General features: G+C 47.1%; 1 protein-coding gene across 1 annotated transcript; it reads left to right on the plus strand.

Annotated features, from left to right (window-relative positions):
- Nucleotides 1–4,499: 4,499 nt before the first annotated feature.
- Nucleotides 4,500–8,432, plus strand: LOC119385599 (uncharacterized). The gene is made up of 2 exons (XM_037653008.1): nt 4,500–4,840; nt 8,402–8,432. Exons 1-2 carry the CDS (start codon nt 4,500–4,502, stop codon nt 8,430–8,432), a joined length of 372 nt encoding a protein of 123 aa, XP_037508936.1.
- The last annotated feature ends 6,886 nt before the right edge of the window (nt 8,433–15,318 follow it).

Below are 15,318 nucleotides of genomic sequence, written 5' to 3' on the forward strand. Positions count from 1 at the left end.
GATATCATCCCTCGACAGCGACGTTTTACTTTTGTACTCCTATAAGCGAGCCTTACGTACTTAATAAGGACAATGAAGGTAATCAATGAGGTAAACTATCTATATCCTCTTCAGACCTGAGGAAACAGTTCACAAGGCGAACCCATGTAAACTCTTTATTTTAAGAATTTTTGGGGTCACCAAACACTTCTCGGAAGAAGAAAAAAACGAAAACTGCAATTGCAGAAGAGAAAATGCATGTACCTATTTGGGTACATCAGGCCTAAGCTGAGTAAAAGTCAAGAAATCCATTTTTGTTTAGACGGCAAAGAAACAGCTCTGATTTAGTGCGGCTAACGCGGGTTTTTCTATTGCTACCTTGATTGCGACATATTATCTGAAACTTTAGGACGCATTTTCTGGAAAATGTCCCTGCATGTCAATAGGACCTCATTTGGTGGTGTAGAAATCGCCTTGCTACGTTTAGCGACTGCCAGCTCTACTGCATTTTGAGCTTCTTGCATTTGCTTGACGTCTGTGCTAGTAGGTGTTCCCGCAACTCTGCCGTTAAACTTGAATTGGCAGATAATTTCTTTTGCTGCAACATCCATGACCTTGAAGTCATTCCTGTATTGCATTCTTGAATTTATGGCCACTAGGTTCAGGTAGTGGGAAATGCCCTGATGGTCCACTTCTTTGTACGAATTTTTGTCTTGAATTAGGACATGTACCTGTCCGCAAGTCCCACACCACCCATATTCTTGCTGTATGCTTTCATGCAACGCGGTTGCGATACATCTACCTTTTTTCTCCTCATTTGACCTTCTCGTACGCAAACGTGTTCTGCCCCTTTCAAATTGGGCCCACTCTCCCGCTTTCAAAATCAAGCTTTGAACTTCGAAGCCTACTAGTGTATCATTATCTCCATCATCATCATCATCATCATCATCATCATCATCATCATTATCATAACCATCATCACTGCTGTTCTCTGAGCATTCGCTGCTGCTGTTCAGCACTTCCGCAATGTCGCCTTCATCGAACAAATAAATATCACTCTGAAAGAGTAGCTCTTGCATTTCCTAGTCACAGGGAAACTTACCTGCAAGACAAAACAAAAATGCATGTATTTTCAACGCAAGGACCTGAAGTACCCAAATGGGTACAGTTGTAAGTAAGTCGCGGAAGCAACTCAAAGCAGCAAGCCTCAATTTTTCAAGCGCATTTTATAGTATTTCGTGATCGTTCGTACACACTGCATAACAATATGTACGTAGTATTTCGTGAACTGAGAAAAATTTTAGCTCGCCTAGTTGCCTGCGCGCGCTTTTCTTGCGTGACACCGCCATACTTCTTTTTACTGAGAGCGCGTACATGGGCCTACGACGTCATGTCATGGGCATTTTATTAACGGATGATTCCGAGTTCTCTGATGTTAACTGATGCTTCTGATGAGAAACATCCATGTTTATCAAGTGATCTTCAATTATGAAACATGAGAGCGCGTGTTTCAAATGTACCCATATGGGTACCCACGGACTGAAAAAGATATCTTTATTGAGCGGAGCGCAGCCACTTAATTATCTGAGAAACAGAGCATAGCTGCTTGAAATCACTGGCAACTCCGACGCTATGTTGGATGTAAGGAAAGAATGCCGCCAAGACAACAACAGTGTCTTATCATTACGTAACAGATGGCGTACAACTGAACAACTGGGGTTCTTCGACATGCACAGAACTTCAAGCATAGGGAGTTCATGCATTTAGTGCCCATTTAAATGTGACTGCTACGGACAAGAATCCAACCCGCTCTCGCTTGCGAGCTCGCAACCCTAGTCGCTATGCACCAGGGTAAGACCACAAAGACTAACGGAATGAACCTTTCAATACTCCTGAAAAGAGCTTTACGTGCTATTGAAAGTCTTTCAGTTCTTGAAAGCACGAAAAGTGAATTTCTATGTCTGTTGAAAAACCTTTAGCAAAATTTTCTCGGTCTGCAGTGTTCGCTGAAGGCCTACATCGGAATAAAGCATTTGATAGTTTGCTGTTTGTTTGTTGGTAATTCTACACTTTTATTCGTTCGTTATAAACATGGAATCGGGTTGGCCACACCACACCCTAACGCGAACCCCACTGAACGTCTTGTAATCGTAATCGGGAGCGCGCTATTCCAGTCCACTTTGCAGGTTTAGTTTACCATTGCGCCACTGCACGTACTTTTCACATGCCAAACGCAGGAATACTACGATAATGGTCGTCACTAACAAGTGAACTACTTGTAGTTGTCTTTTTGTTGTTTTTCTGCTGCCTGTTTCCCTTCGCATGTTGTGATAACTATCCAGGTCATCTAGGCCCCGTGTTACTTTATTAATACTGAGGTAGCTTTGTTGAACGCAGCTTTTTTGTCTGTCATTAAGTGAAGCCGAGTCGATTTTATCGCAGTGGCTCTCCTAAGTTCTTTATGGCGCTCATTCTGGCTTTGTTTTTTGTCTTTTACAGCAGAGTAGGTACGGTCGACGTATGCCGTGTGTCGTAGAGAGAGAATTATCATAATCATGAACCGTCACGCGCTCAGTGACCGCCCAGCATTTTGTATACAGATGGTCAACAAGAGAAGCTCAAAACATACCCACCAGGTGTGCTGTGACCCAGTTTTGAAGGACTTAGTGCAAGCTGCGCAATTTTTGTTCCCCGAACATTTCACATTGCTCGTCATTGTCGTCATAAACTGCGCCCGAAGTTTTTAAAGCAAAGTACTCTAAAATCTAAGGTTTCTTTTAAGAGAGAGAAGTATATATGAAAAGGAAACGCAGGGAGGTTAACCTGGCGCGAGTGACCGGTTTGCTACCCTGCACTGGTGTGGGTAAAGAGGGGTAAGAAAGAGCACAGAGAGAGAGAGAGAGAGAGATAAAATGAAAATGAAAAAAAAACACGCACACATGCACACACACGCAAGACGTGCCAATCAGAGCCGTTCTGAGAGACCGGTTGAACGAAGAAAGCGCAGTAGCGCTTGTACAGCCTTTTTCCGTGACGTTTGGTCCGGTCGATGGCGCAGGATTCTTTCTTCCGACAGAGTGCGGTCGTCCGACTTATCGAGCGCGTTGCAAAGTGACTGTCTCTTTCAAAAAATACACAAGTCCAAGTTTATTTCGAGCGGGAAAAGGCTGTGGCAGGATGGGAGTGTTGAAGGAGTGAAAGGGGGCACGAGGCAGAGCGCATGGAGGAGGAGAGGGACTTCACATTCGGCCGATCGCTGCGCGGAGGATGGAGAGGGGGATACAGAAACGTTGCAGCTGGGGTTCTGCTGCCACACCTGATTGCGGGCGTGTTATCGCGTGCGTCACCGCACCGAACACCAGCTGTGTCAGGTCAATTTATCTCCCGTCAACAGTTGAGTCACTCTGTTTTACACCACTCTTAGTTTCATGCAGAGGTGCGTCCTCACTGTCTTCAAAGATGACACCAGCTGTCAGATTTCGTCATTTGCCTAACGGCTGCTATTCGCCGATATCTAAATAATGAACCGTGTTCACATCAAAGGCGCTTCTTCGATCGATATTATCCCTCTATATCACGTTTCTACCCGCTGAATAAGCAGGCTAAAGCAAGCGAAAATTATGTTTTCAGTTTCCTTATGAACGGCGCAATTGCTGCGGGAGGTGACAACTAGGGTCTCCTGAGCTCAGCGCATTAGCGCAAGTCTTTCGTCGCACATTTTCATGGGGAACCCGTTTGCATATCCCGAAGACCGTAAAAGCGGAGATTCCTATCGCCCTTACATGCGAGAGTCAAACGACCTGATCTGAAACGTCACTATGCCGACGCCGATAGAGAATCGCGTCGCCTTTCAGAGTAGTGACGCTGGCGGAGTAGTGAGAGCCGCGACGCGGCTCGGCGCAAGTTCATGCAACCTCGGGGACACGGGCCAACTACTGCAATTGGCAAAACAGCGGTAGTTGTTCAACGCCAGCCACAATGCTCCCTTTTATTCAGGTTTTACGGCGGTGGCACGATGTTATACGTGTCCTTTCTACTCAAGTCACGTGGCATTCCCGCACGCGAAAGAAGAATATCGTGCCCACAATATCTGCCCTCCATCTACACCTTTATAAAATTTATTTCGGTTGTATAATAAGCGAATGCCGTTGAAAGTTTTCCAAGGCATTTTAAATACCAAGAGACAGGGCTGGCTCAGGATCACCATGACGGATCATGATCACCCTGCAACACCTTTTTTATGTAATCATCGAATGGTTTGTATAAAAGAGCGTATTGCCTCGCGAATTCACTGCCGCAAACATTCTTAGAATGCGCCAGGTACGAGTGGAGTTACAGGAATTTGCCGCACGTTTCAAGCGCTTTCTCTCTCCCTCCTTTCCTACGAGCGAGCGTGCTCAAAGCTACGCATGGGGGCGGGGATAGGGGGGGGGGAGACAAGGGGGCAAGATGACATGTCCGTTCGTAAGCGCGCGTCATCAGCTTGAGCACTTTCTTTTCGTTTTTGTTATTCGAGCGCGATGAACAGGGTTTCCCGATACCTGGAGGACCGCGACATTTACCCCCACAATATGATCGGCTTCAGGCCGGGCCTCTCGATGCAAGACGCCGTGAAGCTCATCAAAGACCAAGTCATCGATCGCAACAAAAGAGACGTAAGAGCAATACTGGGACTGGACTTGGAGAGGGCATTTGACAACATTCTCCACCACTTCGTGCTGAGTCAGATCTCGTGTATCGGGCTTGGCAAGTGCTTCCACGACTACACGAAATCATTCCTGACAGACAGAGAAGCTATTCTCAAAATGGGCGACCTAGTTTCGGACCCGGTCAGGCTTGGCTTCAGAGGGACGCCACAAGGGTCAGTCTTATCCCCGACCCTCTTTAATCTCGCCATGATCGGTCTGTCTAAAAGACTGTCCGAAGTCGACGGAATTAACCACACGATCTATGCCGACGACATTACCATATGGTGTACTGGAGGCAGCGATGGACGAATAGAGGCGGTGCTACAGGAAGCTATTGAAGTCACGGAAAACTACCTAAAACCGACTGGTCTTCGGTGCTCGTCGCGGAAATCCGAACTCCTGCTGTACAGGCCTAAGCGCAGGGGCCCCAAACCGAAAGGTTGGAAGCCAGTAGAAGACGTCAGTATCACTCTTAGAACAGGTGAAGGCTGCATCATCCCCAGGGTGGACTCCCTCCGGGTTCTGGGTATGTCTATAGAATCGAACGGCTCCAATAACCTGACGGTAACAAGACTCGCCAGAAAAACGGACAATGCCATCAGACTTATAAGGAGGGTTGCCAACTGGCAACGGGGACTTGTGGAAGATAATCTCGTAAGGCTGGTGCTGTTTCGTCTCGGAATGCACAACACGCTGGAAGAAATTGCGGAGGCTCAGGAGAGGGCGCAATTCGCCAGGCTGTCCACCACGCGTTCCGGTAGGAACATTCTGCGGGAGTTGGGGACTCCAGCGACGGAAATCGAGTCTCGCTTCTGCAACATTCCTCGTGAACAGCGAGGACAAATCACCGTTGTCCCCATCCCGCGAAACGTCCACCCCGAGCATAACGAGGGTAGGAGACGGGCCAGGGCAAAGGCTCTTTTAGAAAGGGCTCACGATCAGGCCGGGGACTGTTGCTTCGTCGGCGCGGCCCGGTATCCCGAGGGGAAGGCGTATGTGGCAGTGAGCATCAACCACCAGGGGATAATCACAAACCCGACGACGGTCCGGACGACAGCAGCCGAAATAGCGGAGCAAGCTGCGATTGCCTTGGCCTTGCTGGACAACAAGAGGTCCACGATTTACAGCGACTCGAGATCAGCGATTAGAGCATTTGCCAAGGGCACCATCTCGGAACCGGCCTTGCGGATCCTCCGGGGCAAGAACATCGAGCCACACACACTCGTCTGGTTCCCAGCTCACATGGGACAGATCAAGGGAGCCCCGCTCAATCTCAATGTGTCGGCCCACATAGCTGCGCGAGGACTAGTAGACCGCGTAGCTACCGGAGGGCGCGCTGAGGTTTTGGAGAATCGGGACCCGCCCACCTCGTATAACGAAATTACCAAACATTTTTACCTGGGGCGGAGACAGTACCCTCCACCACACAGAAAATTAGGCAGACCACAGGCTCTGACACTCAGGCTACTTCAAGTCGGGGCGTACCCTAACCCCGCGCTATTGCACAAGATCTCTCCTGTAATACAGCCAACTAATGCATGTTCACTATGCGCAGATATCGCTAATCTCGAACATATGCTCTGGCGGTGCCCCGCGTTACACGGCGGCGAAGTCATCACGCCGTCAAAATGGGAAGAAGCTATTACAAGCTCCGGACTCGAAGCACAGCTATGGGCAGTCCAACGGGCCCGCGACGCCGCAGAGAGACTTGGTCTTTCTGTTCCGACGTGGGAGCGGCCCGCAACGTGCTAAGGCTCGTTCCAAGGGACCGAAATAAAGTTTGTTCATCCATTCGAGCGCGCGGCTTACTGTCAGTGTGACTGCGAGCGCGTGAACGGCCACGTGGTGGCATCGCGCGGCGGTCTTGGTAACTATGCAGCTCACGATGCTCAAATCAGCCAATGGCCGTGGGCTTACAGCGCAGTCATTTGGTTTTATGGCACCATTTGTCGAGATAAGAGGGAAAGATTTATAGCAGACTGAGAACTGCTGAATTTTTGACCGCTTTAATACTGAAATATTTTGATTTCTTGGCCGTATTTGTTCGCTATTTCCGTTTGATGACAACTTTGAACCCTATGGCAACATATCAGCCAATAAAAATGTCTTCGTTAGATCGGTGATTTCGTAAAATGGAGGTTCGTTACATCAAGTTTTACATGCAGTATATGTATATACTTCACGCAACATAGAACGTTTGTCTCTCATATTCTGCTTGAACCTTCTGAAATGATGTTTCATTTTATTCACTGCTTAATAACCATGGATTTTGCAAACGCACGTTATTCTCGCGATAACGCAATTAGGATGTTTGCCTATTCCAGAACATGGTAGTAAAAAAACTGTAGTACTACTTTCCCAATGTGCATACTACACCAGACAAGCGAAGAAAATGCGCCCGTATGCAGCTCGCAATCCCCGCAGTATAAGCAGCAACAATATGGCGCACTGCTTTCGATTAGTGAAGTGAAAGTTCTTTGACTCTATGGATATTCGGCGATTTCCTGTGGCCGTGGTTGGAAAGAAGCAGCCATATGTAGAAAGACGCGCGCTGCAAGTAATACACGAGACCGCTGATTAATATGCGGGCGCTGATACGAAGGCTGATAGGTTTTTTCGCAGTCACAGATGTCTCGGCATTACGAACTGCTTGTTTTCGAATAATTTGCGCGCATAACCTACGCTCACCAGCACGTTGCCTTTGGGCTGTGAAGCAATGCTTAGGCTTGTGATGTTTCCCACTCCTTCGGCAGCCTCGTGACTTGAGAAAACGCAATAAAACCGTGTTGATCTTTTCTATAAATTAGGTTGCACTATTATCTTTCGTTATTTTACCTTCTGAATTTCACGCTTGAAGAGTCTCTCAGTGTTTCAGAAAGAGCCCCTCATCACTTAAGCTGCACATAATTAGTATTTCGTAGGGCTTCAGATCCTGAAAGCGCGATGGTGAAAACACAATTTTTTTGTATTCATGATTTTTATCCTCTATTTCTGAGCAGTCCCATGAGTACGCAAAACTTACAAAAATCTGCTTTAGTCTGGTATCTCTAAAGTGCTAGGTTTGATAGATTTGATGCGTATAAGCGTAGCGAATCTGCCTCTCCCTCTATTAGCCTACAGTCGAGCTGTTCGGTCCTTGGATGACACGTTGATGAAATGTGCAACGCCATCTGCTTGCATTGCGTTGCAGCAGAAGAAAATAATTGGTCAAAGCTTCGCTTTTCTGAAAATTCCTAAGAAATATGCAGGGGTACAGCTGCTTTATAGCATAACTATTAGGAGAGAACTTGCGAAAAGTGGAGACGTGAGTTACTTGTATAACCTAATGCTCGTGATTCTGGTGTCGCCACGTGGTTCTATAGGGTCATGTTAGCACGCCTTGCATTCTCTCGCTCTCTGTCATTAAGTTTTTACGGATGTGAAGGCACCTCTAAATTACTAACGCGTATTTTTATCGCATTGATTTATTTGTCAGCCTCTGCTTTAACCAGCACACATACTTTCTAGGAAGAAGCTGTAGTTCGTGTAAAGCCATATTTTGTGCTTTACAGTGATCCTAATGTGTCTCATTACGCTCTTCTACAAAACACTTCAATTCTATTCTGAGGAAGCGTGTTCTCATAACACTATAACAAAGCATTCACCATATTCGTGTCATCGCCCTCTCCACGACCTCATCCAGTTTATCGAAATCTTTTGCTGCTGTCGTAAGTGTTTCTACTTTCTGCTCTCAGCCTCGTTAGGATCTACTTCACATTCGAATAGACGCTACATCTCTTCCTTTCCGCCTTTGGTTAGAAACTGTTCCAGATATTATTGCTATATTTGTAAATTGCTGCTGCCCTATGCTCTTCTTCTGCAACGTAAGTTGTTCAATCTAGTATTCCGTAATTTGCTTTCGGAGCGAGCGCGCCATGAATACACGAAGACCCATTTCCGCATCGTACTGTAGAGCTTCGTTGCGTGAGAAAGCGTAGAATGATTCCGTATTTCGTATTATTCACTAGCTTTCCATGACTAGACGAAATCTTCGGCGCCATTCCCACAGCGCTTGCGAGAAAATCTTTGAAAATGCTCCGATACATGACGGCTTATACACGAATAGGTAGAACATAAAAATAAAATAAGGCGAAACCGCACCTTCTGCGGCGTTAGGGCTTCACAGTTGGTCAGATCATGACCTTCGAGATTGTGCGCCGGCGAGTTACCCACCGGTGCGCATTCTCGGAGGCCATGGTCACACATATCTTGTCTCCGATAAAATAGGCTGCCAGTCACGCAACGTCACTGTACCGTGAAAGCTCACGACGTCAATATTGCTTGTATGCACTAAAAAGCGCAGTTATATTGGGAACGAAATCTACACCTTCACAAAAAAGCCGGGCATTGCCTCATTCTTAACAGAATAGACGATTCCTGCCTGCTCATCACTTTGTGAGCGGCTACTCGTAGCTGCTAGCAAAAATGGATTTAGTTGCGTATCACTAATTTTACGACTGGCAGTATAACGACATAAAGCTGTCATTTCATGTTACGACGTCGGTCCGACATTTTTATTATTTTTTTTTGCTCGCGATGCGCTTTTGTACGCCTAGTTGCAAGTGATCGTTATATGTTACCGCACAATAAGCATTGGGACGCAAAGCTGTTACAGACGAACGCCAAACCCTCATACCTTCCTTTATATCTGAGAGCACAGTCCAACTATACCGTTTTCATTTTTTCACGCTTATCGAATCGTACCAGCCGGTTAGGCAATAAATCGTAGATGTGCAGGCGATGCTACTCGTTCTGCGAGAAATAAAGGGGATTTCTTGGTAAATAGGTGCAGCGTTTGATGGGACTTTGAGACAGTGATACTGGATGCTACCTGTACTGAAGCTGGCGGTGACACAGGTTGAAGAACAAGCACAGTGGAGCAGTAAGAGGAGGGAATAATTGTACGTTCTTCCGCCCCTGTCTTTCTCTGTACTGCTACAGTGTTCGCTTCCGTGTACAGCTCCAAAACTAGATGACCGGTATTATCAAAACAACAGTCTAGATTTGCCGTGAGGGAATTTTGCTTCATTTGTTAAAATCATAGGCATCAATCCTCTGGTTTTCTGGTATTCGTTCTGATAAAGTGTACTACGATAAAACAAATCATCGTAGCTGCACACAACTGAAACATTTCCACTCAGGCACAAAACAACTGTCATTGCCGCATGGCACATTCCTAGCATAAATTATTTGCCGTAAATCTAATCGGTCTCTACGATCTCAATGTTCTGGCCAGTCGCCACTACTGCTCTCTCAATTGCAACTTTAAAATCAGTACAATGTCGTAGCCAGTCGCCACTACTGTTCTCTCAATTGCAACTTTTAAACCCTTAGACTGGTTCACAGTGCGGTCTACCCATGCATTCTACGATGATTCCATGACTTCACACTTTTTTTATTGCGATAGCAGATATATGGACACTCTCGGCGTGTTGCATCAAGTCCAAATTGATAAAATTGCCCCCTTCTATCATATGTTCAAGCGCGACTAAAAGCGAGGGAGTGCTGGGGACACACGCTGCTGACGCGGAGATGAAACAAGCCGAGTGACGCCATCCCCTCTCCCCTTCTCTTCACCCACTTGTTGAACTTAGGTGACAAGATCACGGACACGCCCGCTTGCTATCTCGACAGACATCATTGGAAGGCTCATATACCCGTGTACGTGCTGTGCCCTCACCGCTTCGCGTTGAGACGACAGAAAGGCCGAAAACCACTTCGCTATCTTGTCGTATTCGCTTACACCAGCGTTTGTTGAGTTACGCGAGGTCGGGCAAAAAGGAGTAAGCTGCTAGACTAACTTTGTATGAATTTCCAATTTGTTGCTATGACATCCATTATTCACCCTTGTGGCGAAACTGTGTTTATTTTTCACTCTCGGCTTTGCTACAGTAGGTCCATTACTGCTTTATTAGTACAACATCATTAATTTCATGTATTATGTTCCACATGTGGTGCTTATCTCTGTGGGTCACTACGTAGTGTTCCCGTCCGCGTGGTTCGTGTTTAAAAAGAACACCAATAATAATAGTTGCATCCATTCAAAACGACGACAGTCTGCATTTTCCCGCCGAAAATCCCCTAAATTGATAAGCTGCTACAAGGGGCTGGCTACGTTCTAGCACCCAGGATCGTAGGTAGGGCATGCCAAATCCTATAGTATGACAAAAAACTCCTCCAGCCTTTCCGGACTGCTTTATCGGTGTTGAGTTAAACAACGTCATGCCGACTATGAGGCACGCAGAGGCTGCAGCAGCAGCAGTGAACCAGCGAAGTGCCCATCTCCTCCCGGTGTGATGGGTTGCGGATCGGGTGCGGGTACCTTTCACGGCTTTTTGAGAGCACACGTGGAGCATGTGGTGAGACTGCTTTCCCGGTGAAGTCAAGGCGCTAAACGGGGAAGGTACAATCGGCGAAAGTGCGCCGTCCAGGGATATAAGCGGTAAAAGGGTGACGTGGGCGAGTTCCAGGAGTCAGTTGTCGGGTAAACGTGATCTTTGATTGAAACGTCAGCACATCAGGATCTCGGCTGGCGCTTCTTTTATTGCGATAGCAATTATGAACACTCTCGGCTGATTTTTGCCGTCGCCGTCATGCCCCGGATTTTCTTTCACTTTGAAAACTGCCCTTGAGTCGCGCACGAGAAATAACCACTCATGATGTGGAAGAAAAAAAAACAAAGTACACTGGGCACACCAGGCATACCTTGCATAAGACGCCCCCGTGTGGCAGGAAACGCAGGAGGTTACTCCACGCGGCGCTGATTGAAAGAAAAAGAAATATGCAATAGCACCTGATTCTCCATCAGAGAGTTTGGGAATTGGGGACCCAAGACACTGGGTCACCAAGCTGCGTTGGGTAGGCTGCTCTTGCGTTCGGAGTATCAGCAGAGTTTGAGAACTGGGTCAAACGCAAGCTGCGTTGGCTCAAACGCACGGGGCGCCACACGTGGTGAATTTAAAATCACGTGAGACGCGGGCCATACAGCGTCGTGGCCCACGCGTCATCTGCATACTTGTCGTGACCCAAGATGTCTTGGGGACCCACGCTAGTTTTCGAATTTTATGTCTTGGGACAACGCGAGCACATGAGCCCAAGAGTGGCTTGGGTTCTGCGCATGTGTCCTGGCGGCTCAAAAGCTCCTTGGTCCCCAAGCTTTTTGGGGCCCCTATCCTCAAACTCTATATTGTCGACACTTCCAGTGCGTTGCTCAAGCACAAAGACGTAACACCTGCGACAGTTGTTAGTTCACGCTTGCCCTGTGCATGCCTGTGCGTTCTTTTCGGGCGTCCTTCTTTGTGCTTCAGCGGCGCGCTGCAAGTATCGAGCTGCTTCTCGTTCTTGGTGTGACATTCTAATTTCTTGCTATGGCATTCATTGCTTCGTCGTTCCGGCTGCTTGCATCGAATTGATTGCTAACGCATTCATTGCTTCGGCTTTTTTCGTCTGACCTCGGTTGACACAAGCGCGCGCAGACGAAGCGCTGTCTGTCCTGTTATCATTGTATCAGGCCATTTTTGTACGAGGTATAAAAAAGAACTTAAAACGCAAATTAAGTAAAAAGACGCGCATTCAGAAGGTACAATATACAATATTTTCTTTCTGGAAATCCGCCAGCTTCAGTCAAGTATGTGTGAACATGCAAGAATATAACATATGAAGAAAGGTTATTTTTCTCCCTTGATCATCTACCTTCGTAGCTTGTACATTTTAGTAAGTCCGAACTAAAGGCAGAAGCCCAAGGATGGAAACACAATGCGATATAGGAGTTCTGTAAACAGCCTCAGTCAGGCTGACCGATGTATGGATACGTTGCGCCCCGCCACGGTGGTCTAGTGGTTATGGCGCTCGACTGCTGACCCGAAGGTCGCGGGATCGAATCCCGGCCGCGGCGGCTGCATTTTCGATGGAGGCGAAAATGTTTGAGGCCCGTGTACTTAGATTTAGGTGCACGTTAAAGAACCCCAGGTGGTCGAAATTTCCGGAGCCCTCCACTACGGCGTCTCTCATAATCAAATCGTGGTTTTGGGACGCTAAACCCCAGATATTATTATTATTGGATACGTTGAATTGTCTTTGTCAAAGGCGCCTTGTCATGCTTGGCCTGGTGTTTTTAAAAAGGTTTGTCTCTGACGTCACGTTACGGTGTGACGCACTTGGTCCCTGTTATTCGCAAAAGAACACATTGAAAAAGAAATGGTCGTGGCCACTTTTGAGCATATCAGTGTCGGAAACTATTGCTAATATTAAAGTGAATTGTGTTCAGAGCTTAAGAAATGCCGCGGTAGAAAGAAAACTAATGAGAAATGGGAGAAAAGAATCAAAACCTAATGAAAAAGAGAAAAAAATTAAAGTTTCGCCGCAACGGCGAAGCAATGATTGCGATAGCAATAAATTATAATGTAACGCGAAAAACGGAAAGCAGCTCGAAATTGCCAGCGCATCGCTCGAGCCCAAAGGACGCACGAAAAGAACGCACACAGGACGAGCGCGAACTAATGCGTCAATGCTCGACACTTGAAGCGCACTGCTCAAATATAAAGCAGGACGCACGAAACAAACGAACAGGTACACACAAGACGAGCGCGAACTAATTGTCACAGTTGTTACTAATTTCTGTTTGAACAGCGCGCTCCTTTCGCAAACGCGGCCGCTGCAGCGAGCGAAGCGAAGCACCCCACCGGCCGCCCCTTCTTTCCTTGAGATAAGCGCACGAAAGCGACGACGCCCTGTTGCGCGAACAGCAACGGCGTTCGCAGGGGCGGGGCGACGATCTTTAAAGCGCGCAACACGCGCGCACGTCGCGCCATCTATGTGGCCACTAAGAAAGCATGCTGAATTACATGGTGTATAAAATAGCTCACCGTTAGGAGGCTGAGAGACGGTGCTGTCGTGGCCTAACGTCTAACGGGGCGGGCTGCAAAGCGAGAGGTCGCCCGTTCGATTCCGCGCGTCGGAAAGAATTTCTTAATTATTTTTCTTTGTGGCCTTTCTATATATATACATACTTATACATATACGGTGAATGACGGCGACGGGGACGGACATTTTCCAGCCGAGACTGTCCATATAATTTATATCGCAATAAAAGAGGAGAGGTAAATGGCAGGGCATAAAGGAGGGGGGGTCTAGTTTGGTTAGGGGGAAACGGGGAAGCTCTTTTCCTTTTCAGTGTCCGTGTTTCTTAAACGGTCAACACGAGTACCTTCTAGTAATTATTTCTTATTTTCTTTCTGGCCCCACTAAGCGTTAATCACCATGTCCGTCAGCTTTCCAGTTTCCTCCTTTTGCAGGTAGCAGGTACCGACAGCGACACCACGTGACGTGACGTCCAGTAATAACACGCTGAAACCTAACCAGCCAAGGATACCTATGCGCCTTTGACATTGATAACTGCACCTGTGGAAACATCGCTCGGCCTCTTCACGATATTATTCCTGTTAAGTTCTCTATAGCAAGTTTTAATAAGTTGATTTGTTTCTACGGTATTTCTGCCTTTATGACTGATTGTCATTCTTTAAGTTGGTCGGTTGGTTGATTTGGTCCTGGAGGAATGGCTCAACCCACTATGGGCGATCGGCCATGAATAGGGCGGTACTGGAGCGGGTGTCAGAGAGTGCTCATGTGTTCACGTCTTCCTCGCAAAATAACATAAATTCAGGCAATAAAAGCCATGGCGACGACGACTCATAATTCAGACAGATTTCACAGGAATTCGACCTTACCTTCACTGCACGCCTTTCCAGCATCACTCAGCGTCGAACGCCCTCAGCGCACGGATTTCACTAAGCCAACAATCTAAGAAAAAAGTGAGTGATTTTACTCTTTTTGTTGAGCCTTGACATGGCACATACATAACTCCCTTTAAAGATACAAGTTAACACTTTTTTGGCATTCATTAAAATCTATTCGGAAAGTCACGGGAGGAGCGACTCTCCATAAAGTGTTTACATGCATCTTTAAAAAGAGCTATATAAGCTACAAATTGTGGCTCAACAAAAAATGTAACAGGTACTCCTTCATTATTTATGTGAATACGTAAGTTCAATGCACGTAAAAAAACAAGCACAAACAAATTAAACAATTTTGTTGATCTCCTGCGAAAATGTTGCTGGATTATCCCGCTTTTTCTTCCAGATTCATCAATAATCACTTCAACCGAATTGCACAACGTATCACTCTATAAACTCTTGCATGCAGGCATGTCTTGTGAACCTTGCAGTGCATGACAGGGCAAAGGTGAAAGAAGAGCACTGTAGCTCGTAAATTTTCCAGTCCATGGGCGTGAGTATCAGATAACAAAAGCATTCTAATTTGTTATATGTATGACCTTTTGTAGCGTTAGCTACACTTGCCTAGCCGGAGCCGATTTCGCGTGGATGGTCATGAGCCGTGTTGCGCATGCGTGAGGATCAATGATGTCACACAGCTGGGTCACCGGAGCTGGGATCTCACGCGCTCTCCGACACCGCCACGCGCGGTTCGCCGCTGCTGGTCTGCGCGTTCGGGAGGAGTGGCGTCGTAGGCGCGGCAGACACGCTGGCGCCGGCGCGCGCGCGGACTCCGCCACCGCCGCGCGCGGCTCGCCGCTGCTGGTCTGCGCCGCATTTGA

This window comes from Rhipicephalus sanguineus, chromosome 3 (genome assembly GCF_013339695.2).
Source record: "Rhipicephalus sanguineus isolate Rsan-2018 chromosome 3, BIME_Rsan_1.4, whole genome shotgun sequence".
Classification (NCBI taxonomy): domain Eukaryota; kingdom Metazoa; phylum Arthropoda; class Arachnida; order Ixodida; family Ixodidae; genus Rhipicephalus; species Rhipicephalus sanguineus.